The sequence below is a fragment of the Lepidochelys kempii genome, chromosome 6, assembly GCF_965140265.1.
Source record: "Lepidochelys kempii isolate rLepKem1 chromosome 6, rLepKem1.hap2, whole genome shotgun sequence".
NCBI classification, from domain to species: Eukaryota; Metazoa; Chordata; order Testudines; family Cheloniidae; genus Lepidochelys; species Lepidochelys kempii.
This window is the reverse complement of record NC_133261.1, coordinates 101,742,264-101,768,470: the sequence shown is the minus strand read 5'-3', so window position 1 is coordinate 101,768,470 and position 26,207 is coordinate 101,742,264. Positions and strand designations below refer to the sequence as shown.

Here is a 26,207-nt window from a genome sequence, read left to right as displayed (position 1 = left end):
AGGAGCAGGGATAATAAGATTTGTTCTCAGGGAGTAGAGCTACCAGTGGAATTGTTTCTCATGTAAACAATTGCTGCAGTTACCATTAAGAAGTTGAGCCACTGTGAATAGGAGGGCTGATGTCCATGAGATACTCTATCAATATGTGGTCCACATTATGAAAAAAGTCTGAGAGTCCCCAGATCTAGATAATTTATTCTAGGGCTCTGTGCAGGAAATCCAAGGACAAGAAAGGACTGGAAACAGAAAATACATATAATTCACTTGTTGGGAGTCAGTTGGCTTCTTGAGAATTTACCAAATGTATCCACTGGTTGTTTCACATTTGATAAATTCAAGAATTTCACAACCAGTGGCATAGATATCAAGTCCTTATGGGTACATTTAACTTAACAGATAAGTGTATAATTTGTAAACTATGCATTTTCTCTCATGTCACTTTAAAGAACAAAAAGTACTTACAATTCAGAAAGCCGATGAGTCATTTATTTAAGAATAAGCACAACTTGGATCAAATAAGAGCTGTGAAAGTTCAATCTACAGATTTTTTTCTTATTGCTACAGATTTTAGCATTTAACAATTTCTAGCATTTCAGAGAAATAAAAGGAAATGAAAATAGGTAACATTAAAATCATTTAAAACCAGGAACTTTTACAGAAAGCTACTGTAAGAATGAAGAAAGTATTAGATGCATGTACTTCTTGACCTGGTCTTCTCAGAATGCTCAGAATGGACTAGAGGTCTAGCTGCGTCTACACCGACACACAAATACACAGCAAATCTCAGTAAAACCATCCGTCCTGGAGTGAGAGACTGCATACCCATATATTCACTCTCCCAAAATGCACACAGAGAAAACCAAAACAAAAAGATGGAAAAGGAAGCTCTCTGAATTTACTCATACGAAATGTTTTTGTTTTACATACAGTTTAAGCAGGCTTTTTAACATATAGTCAAACTAGAACGTTTTATGAAAAGTAGGATGTATTCCGAGCAGATACTCTTCATATCCAATGTTGCTGTTAGCGCTAGGTGAAGTGTCTCATAATCCTAGAATGACAATCAGCCAAAAACGAATCCAATACACACTACTTTTGTCAAATAAAATAAAGCAGGCCAAACTGTCTCTGACTCAATACTTGAGAAAAACTTGGAGTCAGGATATCACCTGCCATGTTCCAGGTCGGCCCTGAGTGCTTGATTGGAGGGAAGGCTTTGAACCGGGACAACTGCTTCAAGCCAGCAGCCTTATAAAAAAGCAGCCAGTTGCGAACTCAGTGAGCAGCAAACAGAGGACAGGCAAACAGAAGGAGTTTGCCTGTGAGTTCGCTTTCGGGGGGAGTTCCCACAGAGTGGTGTGGTTTTTTGTTTTTTTTGGCTTCTGCGAGCCGTAAATACAACATCCGAGGAGGCTCTTAGAAGGAAGACAATATGGATAGTGACCGATCAGCTGCTGTGACCTGCACAGGATGTGCCATGTTTGTCTTTCTCCCAGAAGACAGAAGTGACTTCGTCTGTACGAAGTGCACGCTGGTCTTCATATTGGAAGAGAAGATTAAAGGACTAGAGACCCTGGTACCAACCCTATGTTGCATCTATCCAGAAAATCTTCATTTTCTCTGAAGTCAGTGTTTGGTACTGCAGACAAAGTTGCTGAAGAATCAGAGAGGGCAATGCAGAATGGGGAAGAAAATTGGCAGCACGTGACCTCTAGAAGAAGAAGAAGAGAAGAGAACCCATGTACCCCTGACGCAGATAGAGGTAAGAAACCGTTTTCAGGCTCTCTGCACAGGTACTACAGCGGAGAATGGTTTGGAAGAGTCATCTGAGGGAAGGGATCAGAAGGAGACCCCATTGACTGGAAGGTATGGGATGCACTGTCCTAGGGATGGGGGTTCCACGATCACTACTCCCAAGATGAGGAGATGGCTGGTGGTGGTCGGGGACTCCCTCCTAAGGGGGACGGAGTCGCCATCTGCTGTCCAGATGGGGAAACTCGAGAAGTGTGCTGCTTGCCTGGAGCTAGAATTCAGGATGTGACCGAGTGTCTGCCGAGACTGATCAAGTCCTTGGACTGCTACCTCTTCCTACTTCTCCATGTGGGCACCAATGATACTGCCAAGAATGACCTTGAGCGGGTCACTGCAGACTACGTGGCTCTGGGAAGAAGGATAAAGGAGTTTGAGGTGCAAGTCATGTTCTCATCCATCCTCTGTTAAGGAAAAGGCCCAGGTAGGGAACATTGAATTGTGGAGGTAAATGCATGGTTACACAGGTGGTGTCAGAGAGGGCTTTGGATTCTTTGACCATGGGACGTTGTTCCAGGAAGAAGGATTGCTAGAAAGAGATGGAATCCACTTAACAAAGAGAGGGAAAAGCATCTTCGCAGGCAAGCTTGCTAACCTAGTGAGGAGGGCTTTAAACTAGGTTTGCCGTGAGATGGTGACCTAAGCCCAGAGGTAAGTGGGGAAGTGGGATACCGGAAGGAAACATAAGGAGGAGGGTGAAACAGGGGAGGCCTCCTGATTCATACTGAGAAAATAGGGAAATTGGCTAGTTATCTCCAGTGCCTGTACACGAATGCAAGAAGCCTGGGAAACAAGCAGGAAGAATTGGAAGATCTGGCACAGTCAAGGAACTATGATGTGATTGGAATAACAGATGTGGTGGGGTAACTTACATGACTGGAGCACCGCCATGGATGGGTATAAACTGTTCAGGAAGGACAGACAGGGGAGAAAAGCTGAAGGAGTTGAACTGTATGTAAGAGAGCAGTAGGATTGCTCAGAGCTCCAGTATGAAACTGGAGAAAAGTCTGTTGAGAGTCTTTGGGTTAAGTTTAGAGGCGAGAGCAACAAGAATGATATAGGGTGTCTGCTATAGACCACCAGACCAGGAGGATGAGGTAGATGAGGCTTTCTTCGGACAACTAACAGAAGTTTCTAGATCACAGGCCCTGGTTCTCATGGGGGACTTCAATCACCCTGACATCTGCTGGGAGAGCAATACCAGTAGTGCACAGACAATCCGGGACGTTTTTGGAGAGTGTTGGGGACAACTTCCTGATGCAAGTGCTGGACGAACCAACTAGGGGAAGTGCTCCTCTTGACCTGCTGCCCACAAAATGGAAAGAATTGGTAGGGGAAGTATAAGTGGGTGGCAACCTGGGCAGCAGCGACCATGAGATGGTCAAGTTCAGGATCCTGACAAAAGGAAGAAAGGAGAGCAGCAGAATACGGACCCTGGACTTCAGAAAAGCAGACTTTGACTCCCTCAAGGAACTGATGGGCAGGATCCCCTGGGAGGCTAGTATGAGGGAGAAAGGAGTCCAGGAGAGCTGGGTTTATTTTAAAGAAGCCTTATTGAGAGCGCAGGAACAAACCATCCCAAAGTGCAGAAAGAATAGCAAATATGGCAAGCAACCAGGTTGGCTTAGCAGAGAAATCTTCGGAGAGCTTAAACACAAAAAGAAAGCTTACAAGAAGTGGAAACTTGGATAGATCACTAGGGAGGAGTATAAAAATATTGCTCAAGCATGCAGGGGTATAATCAGGAAGGCCAAAGCACAACTGGAGTTCCAGCTAGCAAGGGATGTGAAGGGTAACAAGAAGGGTTTCTGCAGGTATGTTAGCAACAAGAAGGTCAGAGAAAGTGTGGGACCCTTGCTGAATGGGGGAGGCAACCTAGTGACAGATGATATGGAAAAAGCTGAAGTACTCAATGCTTTTTTTTGCCTCAGACTTCACAAACAAGGTCAACTCCCAGACTGCTGTACTGGGCAGCACAGTCTGGGGAGGAGGTGAGAAGCCCTCAGTGGTGAAAGAATGGGTTAAGGACTATTTAGAAAAGCTGGGCATGCACAAGTCCATGGGGCCAGATGCAATGCAACCGAGGATGCTGAGGAAGTTGGCTGATGTGATTGCAGAGCCATTGACCATTATCTTTGAAAACTCATGACAATTGCGAGAGGTCCTGAATGATTGGAAAAAGTCAGATATAGTGCCCATCTTTAAAAAAGGGAAGAAGGAGAATCCGGGGAACTACAGACCAGTCAGCCTCACCTCACTCCCTGAAAAAATCACGGATCCTTGAGGACCTGCTCCATTCTGAAGCACTTGGAGGAGAGGAAAGTGATCAGAAACAGTCAACATGGATTCACCAAGGGCAAGTCATGCCTGACCAACTTAATTGCCTTCTATGATGAGATAGTTGGCTCTGTGGACACGGGGAGAGCAGTGGACGTGATATATCTTGACTTTAGCAAAGCTTTTGATAGGGTCTCCCACATTATTCTTGCCAGCAAGTTAAAGTATGGATTGGATGAATGGACTATAAGGTGGATAGAAAGCTGGCTAGATCATCAGGCTCAGCGGGTAGTGATCAACGGCATGATGTCTAGTTGGCAGCCGGTATCAAGCGGAGTGCCCCTGGGGTCTGTGCTGGGGCTAGTTTTGTTCAACATCTTCATTAATGATCTGGATGATGGGATGGACTGCACCCTCAGCAAGTTCGCCAGTGACACTAAGCTAGGCAGAGAGATAGATACACTGAGCTCCTACCACTGCGAGCATCAGTGAAGGAAATTGCCTCATGTCCAGACAGACCTCATGTCAATAATCCCCTGTATTCTCCTCTTTCCTCCATGAGTTCTCCGTGAAAAAAAAACAAAACAAAACAAAAACCTTTCTACATGGTAGGATTAGCATGCAATTTTAGGGAAAATTTCCTAGCATAAACAAAGCCGCTGAGTTTCTGCAAATTCCTTGGGGTTCCTATTCTCATGTGTCTTGGGATTTGAAGAAACAGACTCATATCCTCAACCTCGTGCAATAAATTAAAGCAGCTGTTAGAAGGAGAACACACTTATTTTACAGCTCCTGTTTCAAGCCCTGTGTCTGCAGCAGATAACACCCAACACTAGTTTGCACTATATTCACATTTGCAGGGCTTTCTTTGCAACCGTATGGGCTACAGCCTTTTCAAAACAAGATATCACTTGGATTTTGCAGATTCTGATATAACTGACGGGGCTGCCTCTTCTCAAGCAACAGGAGGCGGCCCCAACTTTTGCTGAAGGGTTGGAAGGGATGCTGGCCTATCAGACTCCTCCTGTGGAAAATGGGTAATTTCTGGTTGGTTTAGTGTGGGTTTAAATCTGGTTTGTTTGTTTGAATAGGTTTCCTCTGTAATACTTTTTACTCTATGATTAAATGTATGTGCTTGGAAAAGCTGTGTGGTCACTGCTAAATACCACTTTCATTATACTCTCCATCACTCATGAAGGAGGGGGTTTGCCCCACAGCACCCAGCTCTGGTTCCCGCCATCCCACTGGTTCCCAGTTCCCACAATCAGACTGTGGCTGCTTTCTGGTTGCGAGCAGGTCAGGACACCCCTCTACAATAGGGGACGCAGTAACTAGCAGAACTGGGTGGTGTAATGGCAGAGCGCCCTCCCTGCTGGCATGATGGAGGGACGATGGGCCAGGCCACATTTGAGTGGCGCTGCAACCTGGCACAGGGGGTCCTGCTGTTTCCTGTCTCTGCTTCCATTATGCTCCACCATAGACACAGGCTTCACCTCATAGGGAGCCCATGCACCAGGTTCCTCCTGGTCTTATGCTCCAGCTCCAGCCCCAGCCCACACTACCCAGCTCTGGTTACGTCAATATGTTTGGGACGTATGGAGGCACATGAGTTTCTGAATTACACATGTGCAACCGACAGGGTTGTCAGCTAGTTATTATTATTGAGTGGCCCTGGGGAAACAAGTTTATTTCTACTTGTTACTCAAGTCATCAGATTCTGAAATAAGCATAGTCCCTTTGGCTGAGGGGACTTTTACCTTTGCTAGTCCCCACCTGTGTTTTTTGAATTATGTTTTTTAAGACTGATAAATGCATATATGTGGGAAAGCAAGAAAACAGAGAAGGAATCCACTGCCTACACATACTGGACTTTGTTCCATCTGTAGTAGATGTGAGTTAATAATGCAAAAAGAGATCTGTCCTTTAAATGCCTCACCATTGTCTCAAGTAAGCTCACTTTGCTTGGCAGCAGCTGTAGACAGCAAAAGCCAGTTTGCCAGAACATTGTTCACTCCCTTGAGGTCAGCTGCTGACAAAGTCATCAAATAAATCTTGGCCCAGCCAGGCGATAGTTTCTGTCTGAGTCATTTCATATCTATCATCAGCAGTTATTAAAATGAGCTTCTTTTTCCTATTTCTTACAGAGTTTATTGAAACTAAAATTATCACCCCTTCTAGTGAATTATGAGGTTCTTATTTCACAACCCAGCATTGTCACTAAAATGGTCTGTTGTACCTCAGGAGAACAGCATTTGAGGGTGTTATTACAAGTCTTCGGTAATTCATAAGGACTTCTGAGAGCAACATATTTCGCTTCCTAATGATTTTAGTGATTAAAAAAAATCAGGGAAATGCCACTACCACCATTGGAAGTCACCCAATACTTGCTTTCAATTGCTTAGTAAGTGTCAAGAGTGTGATGTGGCACTTCTCCCATAATAAAAAGCCAAAGCAGGAAACTATCAATTCTATTGTAGCAATTAGAGACTGTAATTACAAATTATTATGCATAAATATTTTCATAAAATCTCATTCTTTAAAAGTGCTCTGTTGGTTAGTTATATACTGTCAAATTAAGTGATGAAATTATGTGCTTGGTGAACATGATCTTGGAGGGATGAAGAGAAATTTTGTTCCCATGGAAGATACACCGAAAATTTTTTATCCTATAGATTGTTTTCTCCGGGAGCCAGAGAATCATCTCCCTGAATAGGATGAATTTTGTAGGCCTTTAGGCAGGAGAGAATTTGAACACTTTCTGAAAGACCAACTGTTGATGCTGCTATCATATTGATAGCAACAGATTCATGTAGCACTATCCAGCCTTTGAGGATTTGTTTTGTTTTCTACCTAGGAATTATTTTTAGCATGCTCATCTACAAAAAAGTAGAACGCAAAGCAGCAACAACATACTAATACTTTGCCATTATATGGCATTTTTCATCTGAAGATTTCACACAGCTTTACAAATCTATCCCGGTTTTGCATGAGGAAAGTGAGGCTCACACAGGTTAAAGCCAAAATTTTCAAACACGTTTTCTCTAAATTTGGGTACCCAACCAGACATAGCTAAGTCTTGATTGACAGAGGTGATAAGTACATGCAACTTCTACTGACATAAGTGTTAAGGTAACTAAAAACTGATCTAAACAAATGTAGTGGATGTACTTGAACATTTTTGCCTATTTGCCCTACAATGAGCCAAGTAGCAGAGTAAGAAAGGAACCCAGGCCTCCTCACTCTCAGTACTCTGTTCTACTGCTTCCCCTCATCAAGTCTCTGTTCTGAGAGATAATATCTACTGAGCATATCCAGTAGCAATGCTTCAACTTTCCAATTTTGCCTTTGATAAATAGATTGGAAACTACTGATACCACAGTAACAAAGAAATGTGAAAATCTGCTCTTACAAAGCAGTGAGTCTGGGAAAGGGCAAGATGGAACTGTCCAATGGCCATCATCAGTGGATTTCAGGAAAGTGAGTGATCAGAGGGGATTAGAAATTTTATTTTCAGCTCCAAATGACAATTTGTGTGTGGCAAAATATGGTTCTCCCTTTCTGAGCCCACAGGACATTGTACTCAACAAAATGGGTGCAGCAAAAGATCTTAAAAATAGAGATTAATTAGCTCTGAAAGTATGACACCACATTTCTGCTGAGTTACACAGAGTCTGTCCATAAGAATCATTGAACCATAGGGTTAGATGGGACCTCAAGGTTAATCTAGTCTAACCCCTTGCCAAGATGCAAGATTCGTTGCGTCTAGTAATTTCAGAGAGGAGTTAGCAAAAGATTCTGAATCTTATTCATAAAGTATTGCATATTACTGTATTTACCATAAGGAAACTACGAAAACCCATTTAGGTACCAAATTCCTGCCTGATGTATGGGTAAACACGGGGGTTTTCTTTAAAGCACTAAGTTCTATAACTAACTCCCCCCCTTCCCAAAATTAAACAAAATAAATAATAAACAAGTATATAATGGGATAGAATAATGTGATTACATCCTCTTTTTGGAAGATATTAGCATTTGCAACCTATAACAGTATCTTGGCTTTTGTTGCTGAATTATGAACTTACAAATGCTGAAGGCAGGAAAAGGACACCAAGTTCATAGGAACGTATCATCAGTTGGGTGCCATTTTTCTCCAGAGCTCCCCAAGCAGCTTTGGAAAGATTGGCACTGCAAAGAGACAGACAGCAGTTCAGTGTGGCACAATCTTCAAAGCAACAAAACACTCAAATACAACAGCTGCAACAACAATGTACTTGAATTAGAAGTAAAACCTTTCCCCATCCAGAAAGTCCTTTCACAAAGAGAATAATTAGAGCCTTGTTCCTCATTACTATTCCCTCAATACAGTGGGGAACTGTGTAAGTGCCATATAACAGGGCAGTTGTGCAGTACATATATGGATAAGTACTACGTATTATGAAATTCAATATGAATTTAGTATAGTTGATGCTCCCAGATTCACAATGTGCAAATAACCAACTTCAGCCTTTGCATTATTACCTGGGAACCTGAATAAGGAATCGTGAATAACCAACCAAATTTGGCCTTTTCCCTTATCTATCATCCTTGGAGATGAAAGGATCATTCCCTAATTGGGACTACTTTACATTTCTTGAGACATTTATTATCGAATACGTATGGAAAATTAATAAAGCATAAAGCATTTTTCCCTCATTGACATTTTCTCCTTTGATAAACTCCATGAAGATTTATTACTTTATAAACAAATAATTTTTAAAGCAAATGTTACATTATACTTTTAGCCCATAGTGTCCCTGCTCCCTTATCAGCCAGGGAATAGCTCTCAATTTGAATCTGAATAAAAAAAAAATATATATGTGGTTCTGTCAAGGTTCCTTCCCCACTCTGAACTCTAGGGTACAGATGTGGGGACCTGAAAGAAAAACCCCCTAAGCTTATTTTTACCAGCTTAGGTTAAAACTTCCCCAAGGTACAAACTATTTTACCTTTTGTCCCTGGACTTTTTTGCTGCCACCACCAAGAGTCTAACAAATATAACAGCGAAAGAGCCCATTTGGAAATGTCTTTCCCCTCAAAATCCCCCCAAGCCCTACACCCCCTTTGCTGGGGAAGGCTTGATAAAAATCCTCACCAATTTGCATAGGTGAACACAGACCCAAACCCTTGGATCTTAAGAACAATGAAAAAGCAATCAGGTTCTTAAAAGGAGAATTTTAATTAAAGAAAAAGAAAAAGAATCACCTCTGTAAAATCAGGATGGTAAATACCTTACAGGGTAATCAGATTCAAAACACAGAGAATCCCTCTAGGCAAAACCTTAAGTTACAAAGACACAAAAACAGGAATCTACATTCCATTCAGCACAACTTTTTTTATCAGCCATTTAAACAAAACAGAATCTAACGCATATCTAACTAGATTGCTTATTAACTCTTTACAGGAGTTCTGACCTGCATTCCTGCTCTGGTCTCGGCAAAAGACAACACAGACAGAGAGAACCCTTTGTTTCCCCCCCTCCCCACTCCAGCTTTGAAAGTATCTTGTCTCCTCATTGGTCATTTTGGTCAGGTGCCAGCGAGGTTGTCTTAGCTTCTTAACCCTTTACAGGTGAAAGGCTTTTTCCTCTGGCAGGAGGGATTTAAAGGTGTTTACCCTTCCCTTTATATTTATGACAGGTTCCATTATCAGAATCTGTTCCAATAAAGAAATACAAGGCTTCACATTAAATTTGAACTGATAAACACATTAGTAGATGCCTTCTAGCGGGGGGGGGGGGGAGGGGAGGAGAGGAGGGAGATTGATTTTGCATTAGTGATCTGAGTTGGCTGGATCAGTACCTAGTTTGGAACATAAGAGCTGACATATTGGGTCAAACCAATGGTCCATCTAGCCCAGTAACTTCTGTCTGACAGTGGCAGTCCCAGAGCTTCACGAGGAACGTACAGAAAAGGGCACTGAAGAATCCTCACCAAACAAGGAAGGAATTTAAAAAGCCATTATACAAAAACTGAAAACAAGTGCTTCTCTAATATTTTGACCACTAAGGATATGGACATGAATATTATGTAGAAGATATGCTGACAAACATTAATCTATTTTCTTCTATTAATCTTTTGTCTTTGTGAAAATAAAGACTGTTTTCTTGAAGATAGGCTTGAGAAGAAATTTTATAGCTTGGGAAATGAGTAAACCATATTTCATCTTTGAGTATTTGTCCACATGGATCCCTCTTTTGGTGCTCACGCATGCGAGACTGGATTCTTTTGGCCAGCAGGGTCCATTGGGGCCACGCCCCTACAGGTCCTCCCACCACCCAAGGGTATAAAAGGGCAGGCACAGTCCCTACTGTCCCTCAGTTCTTTCTTATCACCCATGGCAGCAAGACTGAACCACTGCACTGTCCATCTGCTTTCCTAGAAAGCAGTAAAGAAAAACTAAACCACTGTGCTAAAAATCCAGAGATTAAATCTTGCCCCTCATATGACTTTCTATACTACTAAGTGATGGGCATTCTAGGTGCTTTTTTGTTTAGGCAAGGGGCATATTCCAGAGTGCTGCTCCATCTGCCACTCATTTTCCAAAGGCCCATGAAGCGCAACTGAGATTATTCCTTCTTGAGTGCTCCAGGAAGGCCTCTTTGAACACAGAAAGGAAGGACGTAACAAAGGCACAGTCCCCTGCCCAGTCCCTCTTAATGAGCACCCTGGAGAGCCATGATTCTACCCCAAGCTCCAGGGAAACATTGGACCCCAGTCATGGGCTTCAATCTCTGTCGCAATAGCTTCGGAAAGGTGCAGGAGGGATCATCACTCCAGAGTTGAGTTGAGACACAGGTCACCCTCCCCCAGGCCCCATAAAAAACAGATACAAAAATCACCATAGGTCTCACTCTTCTCAAACTCAAAGGGAAGCCAACATCCTGAGAAAGAACCCTCTGGTGCCTTGGTACCAACTATTAAACAGGTGCCTATAGTATCTCCACTGCACCTCTGGATCATCCTTCTTCTGGTAGTTACCTCCTCACTAGCCAGTTCCTCAGCACCATCCCTATTGGCACCTAGGGCACACGTCTGTACTGGGTGATTTAGCTGTGGGCCCCAATACAGGAGTCACTTTGCTGGATAGGCTGAAAGGTGCTAGTCAGACTACTGGTCACTGAGATCTCGGTAACACAAACAAAATAGGTAATACCAACTCTATCGTCTACTTGAGTATAAGTGACATCAGAGTGCCTTAATATGCCTGAAAGAGTAGCCTCACCTGTGGAGACGGTGTGTTCCTTCTCATCCTCCCCATCAGTGTACAGGAGGGTTCCTTTCACACTCACCCTCCTATCCCTTCAAGGGGATCACAATGGGAATCCAGGAGGGACTCTAGGGACTGCTCTCAGCAGGAAAAGGCATGGACCTCAGAGACCAGCCCCCAAATATCCTTCTCTGCTTCTATCAGTCCAAGATTCATGTGCCTATCAACCTTGGCCCTACTAGGCACCCTGGGGTATGCAACCCCCATACTTGCAAGCCAATAGCTACTGCCCCCACTCCCAGGGCTAGATCCTCTTCTCCAAAGAGGCAATATAGATCTTTCCAGCCAAGCCAATTAATACAGCCTCAGATACTAAAGAGACGGGAGGAAGAGAGACACGTACACCAGGCAGATGAGGGAGAACAATTAATCCCGGCCACAATTCCCTTATCCTTCCCTAATGAGGCAGTGAACCCTCCAAGGTCTTCTCCAGTTGATGATTTTAAGGCATTCCAACATATTAAACGCATGGCAGAGGCTCTTGACATAACAGTGGAGGAGGTACAAGAGAAACCACACAAACTGCTAGACATTCTGCACTCTCCCTTCCTTGCTTGGTAGGTTGGCCATACTGATAAATAAGGGGATTACTGGAGCTTCCAAAAGACCCCCTGCATCAATTCAAGCCATATCCAAAAGTTCTGACAAAAAGTTATCAAGCCCCTTCCAAAGGATTTGAGTACTTTTATTCTCCCCCGTAACAAGGATCTCTTGTTGTAGCTACTCTCCAGGGATCCAAATCCTAAACAAGGGCTTCCCAAATCAACCCTTAGGGAGAAAGACCTTAAAGCTGGACCTATTTGGATGAAGGCTGTTTCTCAGCCAGCCTCCAGATGCATAGCTAATTACCAATCGCTTCTTAGAAAATTTAATTATTTACACTAGTGTCAGTTTATGAACAGGTTTATTTTGGAACACAGGGAAAAACTAAAATCTATAATGAATGAAGGGCAGCTGTGTGAAAATGAAAAGTTAATTTAAAGAAAGCTGATTAGGCTCCTAGGTGAACTGGTTCAAAGCCACACAGATTCTCTATGATTCTGACAATGAAACAAATTATTGAAACAAATAAGACACACCACACAACAAAAATACTAACCCAGGAACCTATCCTTGCAACAAAGCCTGTTGCCAACTGAGTCCATATATCTATTCAGAGGACACCATCATAGGGCCTAATCACATCAGCCACACTATCAGAGGTTCGTTCACCTGCACATCTACCAATGGGTATATGCCATCATGTGCTAGCAATGCCCCTCTGCCATGTACATTGGCCAAACCGGGCAGTCTCTAAGTAAAAGAATAAATGGACACAAAGCAGATGTCAAGAATTATAACATTCAAAAACCAGTCGGAGAACACTTCAATCTCTCTGGTCACTCAGAGACCTAAAGTTGCAATTCTTCAACAAAAAAAACTTCAAAAACAGACTCCAACGAGAGACTGCTGAATTGGAATTAATTTGCAAACTGGACACCATTAATTTAGGCTTGAATAAAGACTGGGAGTGGATGTGTCATTACACAAAGAAAAACTATTTCCCCATGTTTATTTCCCTCCCCCCTACTGTTCCTCACATGTTCTTGTCAACTGTTGGAAATGGCCCACCTTGATTATCACTAAAAAGGGTTGTTTTGTTTTTTTCCCCCTCTCCTGCTGGTAATAGCTCACCTTACCTGATCACTCTTGTTACAGTGTGTATGGTAACATCCATTGTTTCATGTTCTCTGTGCATATAAAATCTCCCCACTGTATTTTTCACTGCATGCATCTAATGAAGTGAGCTGTAGCTCACGAAAGCTTATGCTTAAATAAATTTGTTAGTTAGTCTCTAAGGTACTACAAAGTATTCTTTTTCTTTTTGCGGATACAGACTAACACGGCTGCTACTCTGACTCTTTTTTATAATTTACAGATAAGCAATCCTTATGAATCCTAAAAAAAAAAAAAAATCAAAGAGGTTCTATCTACTTGGTTATAAACACTACTATTGGGGGAATTCTGCACCAAAAAATTAAAAATTCTGTATATTGTATTTATCAAAACAACACAATATAATCATGCCACTTATAATTATTTTGGTAATTTATTTCAAAATATTTGTCAGCAAGTATGTCTGTAACAATACAGACCTCCCCGCCCCCAAAAAAGGTGTTTTTTTTTTTTAAACAAATAGATTCCTTACTAGGCATATTAATACAGAACTCTGTGTAATTCACTTAAATTATAATACAGAACAGTATTTCCTGCACCTGTCAGAAGCAGTGCAAAGGCTGTGGGGAGTCAGGGGTAACAGAAGAGCTGAGGGAGAGGGAAGGAGCCTAGGAGTGAACCTGGAGGTTGTTGGGTGTGGGTGGGAGGTTTTTCTTTGGGGGGGGGAATTATTAGGGTGTTGGAAAGTCTCCCCCAGGCAGATCCTGGCTGACCCCAAGCCTCTCCCATTCAGTCAGGCACATCTGCCCCTGTCCCCGCGCCCCTCCTCCCCATGGGTCTCTGGAGCCCCGCCTTCCCCATCCTCAACAGTCACCCCACTAGCTCCTGAGCCCATGCTCCAGTCTGTCCCCCCCACTTGCCATTCTGAACCCTTGTCTGTGACCCCCCCCTCCCCCAGCAGTCCTGTGTGGCCCACTCTGTCCTAACCTGGCTCTGCTAGAAGGATGCTGTGATGAACTCTACTTCTGGGGGAATTCTGCAAACACTGGGCATAGAATTTTGTATTTTCCCACATAAAATACATTTTGCCTCAGAAGTGCTGCAGTTCCACCTTTTGCCCACCAGAGGCTGCTGTGGTGCTAGAACAGCCAGCATGAATGTCTGTTCTGGTGGCACAGCTGCCTCTGCTGGACAAACGGCAGAACAACAGCACTTCTTAAGCAAAAGGTTTTTTATGCAGGAATATACAAAATTATGCGAGACAGATGAATTCTGCACATCCGCATTTCCCCAGGAGTAAAACACCCAGCAAGAAACTCCCAGCAATACAATCAGAACTTAGCTGGTTGAGTATTTTAATATTGAAATAAATTAAATATTCCTTCTTAGATTTCACTTTTATGTGATTCCCAACTGTTTCATGGCTTCCCGCCGCCCCCATCACAGATAATACAAATCTGAATAGTACACTGATAAGCAGAAGTTTGGAAATTCTCACTTAACAATTCACAACTGACAGTTTTATGATTCTACACAAAGAAAGAAACACACATCCAATGAGTATCTTTTAAAGGACTATGTTTAGGGGTTTCTTAAACTCGGCAAACTCTTTTTCTGGTGCTTTCCCATGTGGACTTTACAGATGCTCATACATACATGCATGCATACAGCCATGCTTTCAAACCCTCAAAAAAAAAAAATCAAAAGGCCTAGTTAATAAAAACAAAAGAAAAAAAACCCAACAGGTGTTGGAACTCTTCAGTTCTTCTAGTCTTTGGACTCATGTGGAACAGGAGATGTAGCTGGGCACAGCACTTTCATGCTTGCAGGCTCTTCAGGTGCTGGCAGACTAGTCACAGACTGGCTTACCCTGTTTGTTGCCATCTTCACTTTGTTTCCCCTACAGTGGCAAGCCTTGGGTAACAGGAGCATCAGTCTTCCCTCAAATGGCTTGTAGACCCAAGGGATAATGGTCCTTCATTTTCACGCATTGAGAGGCTCAACTGCTCCCCTTTATAGCACCACCTTCAGAACTCTTCAGGCCAATCTGGTGAGAAGTATGACTTGGATTGAGACAGCCTGGCCCAGTCAGGTTAGAGATGGATAATATTTAGATTAGTGTCCGATTAGAAAAGTCATGCTTAAGCCAACAATTTTATATTATATATGTATATAAAATTGTTGGCTTAAGCATGACTTTTCTTATATATATGATCCTCTCAACAAAAAAAATCAAAATGAAAGAGGCACAAAACCACTTTTGAGGAAGTTCACAAGGTCCCCCACTTGGGATGAGAAGGTCATGCTGGTCATGGTCCCACAAGAAGTCTTCTCTTTAAACAGGTACAAAGACACACCTCAGATGTGCAAATAATGCATTAAGAACTCCGTGATGAGAACATCTTTCACAAGTGTGGGATACACATCCCTAGACCTATTTGACACAGATGACAGCAAGTGTCAAGCTCCAGGGGGGACACCAGTCTGGCTCCCTGTCAAATGTCTTGACCATCTGCCTGGACACCAGGACTAATGTATGTCATTCTGCCAATCCCCATTATACTGAGAAGTCTGAAGAAGCTAAAATAAAATGCAGGATCATGATAGTCCCAGCATGTGCCAGGCAGTTTGGTATTTAGATCTCGTGAATGTCTCAAGGTCAATTTATCAGCAATATCTGCACACCACCATTTTTTCCCCATCTGACAGTGGCAAGATTTCTTCCATTCTGTGAGAAAAATGTGAGCCCTTCCCTCTTGGGAACCTCAATATAGTGTTAACAGGGTTCTCAGATTCCCTGGCCAGACAACTCTCTGATCATCCAAGTCCTATATAAGAGGCCATAGAATTTGTCCAAAATAATTCCTTTTGAATAAGAGAATACCTTTTAAAATAAACAACAAGTCTTGATTTACAGATACCATTTGAATCTCAGTAAATTGTCCCAATGGTTAATTAATCCTCACTGTTCAAAAAAAAAAAAAAAAAAAAACCACAAAAAAACAACCTTATATCCAGACTGAATTTATCTAGATCCAATGGCTGGAAGTTGAAGCATGTTATACCTTCCTCTGCTTGACTGAAGAGCCCATAATTAATTTGGGTTTCCCATATAGGCACTTACAGACTGTGTTCAAGTCGCCCTAGAACATTCTCTTTGTTAAAGTAAATAGATTGAGCTCCTTAGAGTCTGTCACTGTAATACATGTTTTCTCATCCTTTAATCATTTCTGTGGCTCGTCTCTGAACCCTCCAATTTTTCAATGTCCATCTCAAATTGTGGACACCAGAACTGGACGGAGTACTCCAGCAGGGGTTGCACCAGTACCAAATACAGAAGTAAAATAACTTGTCTATTCTTTTCTTGAGATTCCTATTTATGCATCCAGAGATGGGGGGAGCAGAGCTTTGCGTCCCTGGAGCCGTTGTGTTTTGGGAAAGCAGAAACCACCACAGAAAGCTGGTTTGGACTGGCACAAAGAGCACCAGGAGCAGAGGTTGTGGAATAGAACACCCCCAAAGGAGCCCAGCAGTTAAGACCCTCCTGAGATCTGGAGCAATTCGGAGATTGGCAGTGGACCCTGGACGACTTGTGCACACAGGACAGAACTCCGTCCGCCTCTCCCAGTCTTCTTCTTACGTTACACCCAGGCCTGGCCAGCCTCACGTTGTGCGGGTGTGAGTATGAAAGTGGGTTAGGGCTTGGGGCAAACACACTTTCTTTCTTCCTCTAAGTGATGTGGGGAACCCCCCCCCCCCGCACTCTCTGCTGTTATTTTATTATTTATTAATAAAGCTTTAAAATTTAGACTTTTGGTGTGTTCTGTCATCTCCTTCCCAAATGATCCTGTGGCCTCAGCCTGATCACCTGAAGCCTAAGGCAGAATGGTAACAAATCTGTCATACGTACCCCCCCTTCCTCCCCCAAAATCTTTTGTCAAGAGTCACTGCTTCCCAGGATAGAGTCTCCCATCTTGTATGTATGGCCTACATTCTTTATTCCTAGGTGTATAAATTTAGCCATGTTAAAATTCATGTCGTTTGCTTGAGTCCAGTTTACCAAGCGATCCAGATCGCTCCGTATCACTAACTGGTGTTCATTATTTATCACGTCTCCAATCTTTGTGTCATGTGCAAACTATCACTGACTATTTTATGTTCTCTTCCAGGTCACTGATAAAAATGTTGAATAGGGTAGGGCCAAGAACCAATCTTTGTGGGATTCCACAAGCAACACAACCACTCAATGATGATTCCCTATTTACAGCTACATTTTGAAACACGTCAGCCACTTTTTAATTCATTTAAGTGTGCCATATTACTTTTGTATTGTTTTACTTTTTTTTTTAATCAAAATGTCATGCAGTACCAAGTCAAATGCCTTATAGAAGCTTATGGATATTACATCAACACTATTATCTTTATCAAACTTGATATCTTTTTTTGATGAGAGTATCCAAGTTAGTTTGACAAGATCGGTTTTCCAGTACACCCACCCCCAAGACCACCTTTGGGACTTTAGCAACCTTCCAATACCACTAAGACTGACTTTTTAGTAGCCATTACATCAGCTTGACTGGTGGGGGGAGATTCAGGCCCTCATGGCAAGCCCCCTTATACACGTTTCATAAAGACAGTGTTGTTTTCAGGCCTCATCAAGTTTTTGCCCCAAACTGTTTCAGAATCCTATATGAACACATTAATTAATACCTCAGTTGTCTTCTCTCACACTCACTCAACCTTGGGGAAAGCTACTTCATATTCTTGATGCAATAAGAGCATTACCATATTATCTTAAAGGGACGAAATTACTCAGGAACACACCTAGGCTGCTCATGGGCTTTGCAGAGAAAGTTAAGGGTCAGGCAATATCCTCACAGAGATTAACAATTCGGACCTTCAAATCATAGAATATCAGTGTTGGAAGGGACCTCAGGAGGTCATCTAGTCCAACCCCCTGCTCAAAACAGGACCACTCCCCAACTAAATCATCCGAGCTAGGACTTTGTCAAGCCTGACCTTAAAAACCTCAAAGGACAGAGATTCCACCACCTCCCTAGGTAATGCATTCCAGTACTTCACCATCCTCCTAGTGAAAAAGTTTTTCCTAATATCCAACCTAAACCTCCCCCACTGCAACTTGAGACCATCACTGCTCGTTCTGTCATCTGCTACCACTGAGAACAGTCTAGAGCCATCCTCTTTGGAACCCCCTTTCAGGTAGTTGAAAGCAGCTATCAAATCTCCCCTCATTCTTCTCTTCTGCAGACTAAACAAAGCCTCAGGCTCTCCTCATAAGTCCTGTGTTCCAGTCCCCTAATCATTTTTGTTGCCCTCCATTGGGGGCTTTCCAATTTTTCTACATCTTTCTTGTCATGTGGGACCCAAAACTGGATACAGTACTCCAGATGAGGCCTAACCAATGTTGAATAGAGGAGAACGATCACGTCCCTTGATCTGCTGGCAAAGCCCCTACTTATACAGCCCAAAATGCCATTAGCCTTCTTGGCAACAAGGACACACTGTTGACTCATATCCAGCTTCTCATCCCCTGCAACACCTACGTCCTTTTTTGCAGAACTGCTGCCTAGCTGCTCGGTCCCTAGTCTGTAGCAGTGCATGGGATTCTTCCGTCCTAAGTGCAGGACTCTGCACTTGTCCTTGTTGAACCGCATCAGATTTCTTTTGGCCCAATCCTCTAATTTGTCTAGGGCCCTCTCTATCCTATCCCTACCCTCCAGTGTATCTACCACTCCTCCCAGTTTAGTGTCCTCTGCAAACTTGCTGAGGGTGCAATCCACACCATCCTCCAGATCATTAATGAAGATATTGAACAAAACTGGCCCCAGGAAAAACCCTTGGGGCACTCCACTTGATATTGGCTGCCAACGAGACATGGAGCCATTAATCACTATCTGTTGAGCCCCACGATCTAGCCAGCTTTCTATCCACCTTATAGTCTATTCATCCAGCCCATACTTCTTTAACTTGCTGGCAAGAATACTGTGGGAGACCGTATCAAAAGCTTTGCTTTAGTCACAGAATAACATGCCCACTGCTTTCCCCTCATCCACAAAGCCAGTTATCTCGTCATATAAGGCAATTAGATTAGTCAGGCATGACTTGCCCTTGGTGAATCCATGCTGACTGTTCCTGATCACTTTCCTCTCCTCCAAGTGCTTCAGAATGGATTCCTTGAGGACCTGCTCCATGATTTTTCCAGGGACTGAGGTGAGGCTGACTAGCCTGTAGTTCCCCAGATCCTCCTCCTCCCCTTTTTTAAAGATGGGCACAACATTAGCCTTTTTCCAGTCATCCGGGACCTCCCCCGATCGCCATGAGTTTTCAAAGATAATGGCCAATGGCTCTGCAATCACATCCGCCAACTCCTTTAGCACTCTCGGATGCAGCGCATCCAGCCCCATGGACTTGTGCTCTTCCAGCTTTTCTAAATAGTCCCAAACCACTTCTTTCTCCACAGAGGCCAGGTCACCTCCTCCCCATGCTGTGCTGCTCAGTGCAGTAGTCTGGGAGCTGACCTTTTTCGTGAAGACAGAGGCAAAAAAAGCATTGAGTACATTAGCTTTTTCCACATCCTCTGTCACTAGGTTGCCTCCCCCATTCAGTAAGGATCCCACACTTTCCCTGACCTTCTTGTTGCTAACATACCTGAAGAAACCCTTCTTGTTACTCTTAATATCTCTTGCTAGCTGCAACTCCAAGTGTGATTTGGCCTTCCTGCATGCCTGAGTAATATTTTTATGCTCCTCCCTGATCATTTGTCCAAACTTCCACTTCTTGTAAACTTCTTTTTTGTGTTTAAGATCAGCAAGGATTTCACTGTTAAGCCAAGCTGGTCACCTGCCATATTTACTATTCTTTCTACACATCAGGATGGTTTGTTCCTGGAACCTCAATAAGGATTCTTTAAAATACAGCCAGCTCTCCTGGGCTCATTTCCCCCTCATGTTATTCTCCCAGGGGATCCTGCCCATCGGTTGCCTGAGGGAGTCAAAGTCTGCTTTTCTAAGTCCAGAGTCCGTATTCTGCTACTCTCCTTTCTTTCGTCAGGATCCTGAACTCAACCATATCATTTATACATCTTATAAAAATGTATAAGAACATGTTTTGAGCTAGCCAGGTTAGACCTATCTAGCCACATAATAGCTCATTTCACTAAGACTCAGGCAGCCTCAGCAGCCTGTTTGATGACTGTCCCTATTTCCAGAGGCTGGAGGGCAGCTATGTGGAGCTCAGTCTACACTTTTACAAGACACTATTCTTTGGTAGAGGCTTCCAGATCAGATGCCCATTTTGACAGAGCTGTCCTATAATCCTTGTTTAAGTAGGACTACCTGTTTCCAAGAAAACGGGTAACTGCTTGCTTGTCACCAAGAGTGGGATACACGTGGACAATCACTCAAAGAGGAAAGAATGGTTACATACCTTACAGTAACTGTGGTTTAAGATGTTTTGTCTACATGGCTCCCATGACTCACCTCCTTCCCTGCTATTAAGGAGTCCTACTCCTTCTTGGATTCTGTATTGGCAAAGGAACTATGGGATGTTGGGGCATGTTCCCTTCATTAAATGTCCTTGGGTGTGTGTGCGGGGGGGGGAAGGGGGGAAGGGAGAGGGGGTGCAGAAAGATATCTAGTGCATGAATGCAGCTCCAGTGGACACTACTAACCAAAATAATCTGATCTTATGCGCACAGGTTCCTGTGCGCCAAGAGTGAGATCTATGTGGATGAAATATTCTGAAAAACCAGTTAGATATATCTAGATCTATCTATATAGCATTTCCTCATATCTATCCCGATATAGATACAGAAATAGCCAACCTCATCAAATTCCTAATGAAAGATTTCCCTTTTACAGCGGCAAGATCTATAGAAAAACACAAACGTCCTGCATGGTAAAAATGAATTAATACTGATCAACTTCTGTGGACAACCTTTACATCATCTCCAAAATCACAGAGAAACAGCTGGGAAAAAAAAAAAAAAATCACCAAATCAGCAAGAATTAGTCCCTTATAGTCAATGGTGAATCTCCTAAAATGTCTAAAAGACATTCAGTAGCAAGAACTGAACATTATTTCCATTTCTTAACTTTTCTTACCACAGTATGGATACTTGAAAATACTCCTTACACTTGTATTTTGTACATTTACTTTCCCTGTTGCACTGCGAATGACTATCTACATCAAATAGAAAGAGAAATTGTTTCTTAAAAGAACAAATAAGCTAACAAGGTAAATTACTGATTTCCCCTTGTGATTCAGAGTAAGAAAATAGTGGTACAATAGAATTCATTTGTTTTGTCCAAATTTTCTCTCCTGATCTTTTTTGCCAAATATGACATGCATTTTCTACAAAACAGTACTATATATGGGAAAATTAATGAAGGATTTTAAATACCAGTTATTCCCCTTCACTGATTTCTGCATTGAATAGTGGGAAGCCTCATTTAATTGATTGTAAGTGGTTATTTCCAGTTGCAAAAATGTTTTGGTTATGGTCATCATGCTTTATTTTTCTTAAATATTCAGTTACATTCCTAAATTACTTCTTAAATGGATCATTAACTTATGCTGGTGGAAGCCAGGGTGAGGCCACTGTGCTGTAAAAGCAGAATGCTGATATCAGGGTGTTGAGCCAAAGCTGCAAAAGCACAGAAGCACCCAGGTTTACTGAAAAGGCAGGGACAACCCCTTATTGTTCTGGGTGAACTCTCAAAGCATCACCCTAACGTTACATAATTCCTTCAAAGGTAAGACACACACTAGCTGGGATATAACTTAATTTCTCTCAAGAAAAGAGACAGTGGACACAGTTACATTATGTTAAACCAAAAAAAGACACTGGTAAAATTATCTCATGTCCTATTCCCTTGCACTTGCATCGGTGGGATTGTACAAGGTATAAGAAAAAACACAGTATTTAATCTAGGGTGTCTAAGTTAACATTTATACAGTGCTTTTATGTCATACATACTATATTCCCTATCCTGAAGACACTTTAGCATGTGTATAACTTTACTCATGTGTAACCCCACTGATTCTAATGGTTTTTCCCATGTAGTCAAGTTACACATGTGAGAGTGTGTGAAGGATTGGGGTCTACATGAGGGAATGCTATTTATAAAATCGTATTTACACTCTTTGTAAAGTGCTTTGAGATCTACAGATGAAATGACACACATAAAAGCTAAGTACAATGATAGGTAAAAAGCACTATTCAGTATTGGGTTAAGATAATGCATAGAAAATGAGCCCAAAAGGTAAATGTTTGAAAAAGCTAAACCCTTGTTTTCAGAATGGAAACGGATTTGTAACTTAACTACTGCAACAAAAATATCCAAATAATCTGGTTGGCTAATATTTTCAGCCTGAAACTACCCCAAGATTTTGAAACCAAGAGGAGGAGAGAGTCAACTGAGAGTGAAGTTAAGGTTTAAAGAGGACTGATATGGGAAGGAGAAGAACAAAATAAATAGAGGCATCTGGAAGAAAAGAACAGTTTAAAAAACAAACCAAGATTAATATTTTTGACAAAACTCCTAAGCTTATGCTGTTGACTATGTTCCCTCTACAGACACCACTCCTCCAGCCTCCCCTTCTAAACCTTAGATCTACTTAAGGTGCTTCTATATGAGCATAGGTAGCAATCAACACTTTGCAATGACACGAATGGCAGGGGTGGGCTAAAAGTAAGGCTAACAGACCTCTGAGATCAATTTCATCAGCTCCATGTCAGCCCTGCTGTCCATCAACCTAGGGAACAGACATGCGAAAACTGATTCATGACCAAGGAATCCCAAATTCCCAAGTTCAGCTATCAGTTTTTACTGTAATTTTCAAGAAGTAAACAAAGATACGTGGAATTTGGGACGAAAGAGCAGCTGTTGTTCACATAGTCTATTCCCCATGATGAAGAGGCTGCATCTGACTATTCAGCAGGTACATCCGGCCAACCCTTCCAGTAGCATCAGTGTTCAAAGCTTAATAGTTTGAACTTGTTCCCAGACTACTGCACTGGGCAGCACAGCATGGGGAGGAGGTGACCAGCCCTCTGTGGAGAAAGAAGTGGTTCAGGATTATTTAGAAAAGCTGGATGACCACAAGTCCATGAGGCCGGATGCACTGCATCCGAGGGTGCTAAAGGAGTTGGCGGATGTGATTGCAGAGCCATTGGCCATTATTTTTGAAAACTCCTGGTGATCCGAGGAGGTCCCGGATGACTGGAAAAAGGCTAATGTAGTGCCCATCTTTAAAAAAGGGAAGAAGGAGGATCTGGGGAACTACAGGCTAGTCAGCCTCACCTCAGTCCCTGGAAAAATCATGGAGCAGGTCCTCAAGGAATCAATTTTGAAGCACTTAGAGGAGAGGAAAGTGATCGGGAACAGTCAGTCAGCATGGATTCACCAAGGGTAAGTCATGCCTGACTAACCTAATTGCCTTATATGACAAGGTAACTGGCTGTGTGGATGAGGGGAAAGCAGTGGATGTGTTATTCCTTGACTTTAGCAAAGCTTTTGATACGGTCTCCCACAGTATTCTTGCCAGCAAGTTAAAGAAGTATGGGATGGATGAATGGACTATAAGGTGGATAGAAAGCTGGCTAGATTGTCAGGCTCAACAGGTAGTGATCAATGGCTCCATTTCTAGTTGGCAGCCGGTATCAAGTGGAGTGGCCCAAGGGTCGGTCCTCAGGCCGTTTTTGTTCAGTATCTTCATTAACGATCTGGAGGATGGCGTGGATTGCACCCTCAGCAAGTTTGCAGATGATACTAAACTGGGAGGAGAGGTAGATACGCTAGAGGGTAGGGATAGGATACAGAGTGACCTAGACAAATTGGAGGATTGGGCCAAAAGAAATCTGATGAGGTTCAACAAAGGACAAGTGCAGAGTCCTGCACTTAGGACGGAAGAATCCCATGCACTGCTACAGACTAGGGACAGAGCAGCTAGGCAGCAGTTCTGCAAAAAAGGACGTAGGTGTTGCAGGGGATGAGAAGCTGGATATGAGTCAACAGTGTGCCCTTGTTGCCAGGAAGGTTAATGGCATTTTGGGCTGTATAAGTAGGGGCATTGCCAGAAGGTCGAGGGACGTGATTGTTCCCCTCTATTCGACATCGGTGAGGCCTCATCTGGAGTACTGTGTCCAGTTTTGGGCCCCACACTACAAGAAGGATGTGGAAAAATTGGACAGAGTCCAGCAGAGGGCAACAAAAATGATTAGGGGGCTGGAGCACATGACTTATGGGGAGAGGCTGAGGGAACTGTGATTATTTTGTCTGCAGAAGAGAAGAATGAGGGGGGATTTGATAGCTGCTTTCAACTACCTGAAAGGGGGTTCCAAAGAAGATGGATCTAGACTGTTCTCAGTGGTAGCAGATGATAAAACAAGGAGTCATGGTCTCAATTTGCAGTGGGGGAGGTTTAGGTTGGATATTAGGAAAAACTTTTTCACTAGGAGGGTGAAGAAGCACTGGAATGAGAGATGGTAGAATCTCCTTCCTTAGAGGTTTTCAAGGTCAGGCTTGACAAAGCCCTAGCTGGGATGATTTAGTTGGGGATTGGTCCTGCTTTGAGCAGGGAGTTGGACTAGATGACCTTCTGAGGTCCCTTCCAACCCTGATATTCTATGTTCAATATTTTCTTTTTCTATAAACAGCAAGCCTTACACCTCAGCTTCCCTGTTAGACAATGATAGCAGAGAAATTTCATAAGTGATCTCTACCAAGACTTCTCCCCCATCCTGCTCCCAATTTTGACCTAAGTTTGTAAGTTACTTCTGTTGACAGAGAGGAAAATCATAGAATGATGCCCAATTTAAACTACAGTAGGGAAAAATGAGAACTTGTCTCTAGTAAATCTTTTGAACTACCGGTTAGAGTTTATAATCCACACTCAGTTTGACTGTATTCGTTTATACTATCGAGAGTGAATAGAGTTGAATATGCTGATGTTCCATATGGATCTCTTGCTAAGGAGAGGATCTCATCAGGAGCAAGCACAACATACAACAGTAGCAAGCAACTCCATAGCATTAGCTAATATTAGCTTGTATCATTGCTGACATACACACGTCCTAAATATTTCACATGTAAATTCTGTTTTAGTTAAAAAAGGGTCCACTATTTTGAATTTCACTCCAGAACTAAATCACTGTCTCTCTGCAGCAGTGACTTTCAGCAGCATTCTTTGAAATACACCCAGTTTTCACTAGAATATTGGACCTTCAGTGGAGACATACATACTGGCTAACATTTCTCCGTTTTACTGATCACCACATTCTTTACGTAAACTTTTTTAAAATTTCCCTTTGAGCATACTATTTAAATCAGGCCAAGCTGAACAAAAACAAATATTAATACCCTCCTCCCCAAATACAACACCCCCCACCAAAAAAACATCAGAAACACATTTGTGTGGAGACTTGGGGCCTGGAATATTAAACTCCGAGCAATGAAATCATAAATGACAATATTTGGACATGACTAGCTATTAGCAACTCAGCATGTATACAGCCCAATGCGCTGAAGAGATATACGCTTCAAACGAAACAAATACAGATTTCATCTACTTGACACATTAATATTCCCAAAGATTTTAATCATGGTACAGAATAACATCACAATTTCTTATTTATGTTACCCTAATGTGCTCCTTTCAACTTACTTTTATTCATAAAACTACTTTCTACCTTATCTTAATTGATCCAGTCCCTGGGATGACTGCCCTGTGTAGCAAAACAGGAAATTTTCTACAAGAAGATTTAAAAAGAGGCTATAATTTCAATGGATAATACTAATATTTATTTTAAGACTTCTAAAGATTTAAATATTCACAGTTGCTTAAATCCCATAATTTCGTGCATTTTTCAATTTTTATTGAAATTTTCACTGTTGCAGGAAATTATGGTAAGAGGCCTGACAATTTATGATGGTGGATGCTGAGATTCAAAAAGTTAAAGCTTTTTCACCATTAAGACAAAAATTGTCAACATCATCAAAATATTGGGGCTGTCAAGTGATTAAAAAAAATAATTGCAATTAATTTTGCCGTTAAATAGAATACGATTTATTTAAATTTTTTGGATGTTTTCTACATTTTCAAATATATTGATTTCAATTACAAACACAGAAACAAAG

The 26,207-nt window shown here is 42.3% G+C and overlaps 1 protein-coding gene across 1 annotated transcript in view; it reads right to left on the bottom strand.

The window, feature by feature from the left end:
• Positions 1–26,207, bottom strand: part of TDP1 (tyrosyl-DNA phosphodiesterase 1) — a 114,355-nt gene that overhangs the window by 27,559 nt on the left and 60,589 nt on the right. Inside the window, exon 14 of the mRNA XM_073349395.1 lies at positions 8,169–8,271. Within this exon, the coding sequence (XP_073205496.1) occupies positions 8,169–8,271 (103 nt within the window). The remainder of the gene's footprint in view (positions 1–8,168; positions 8,272–26,207) is intronic.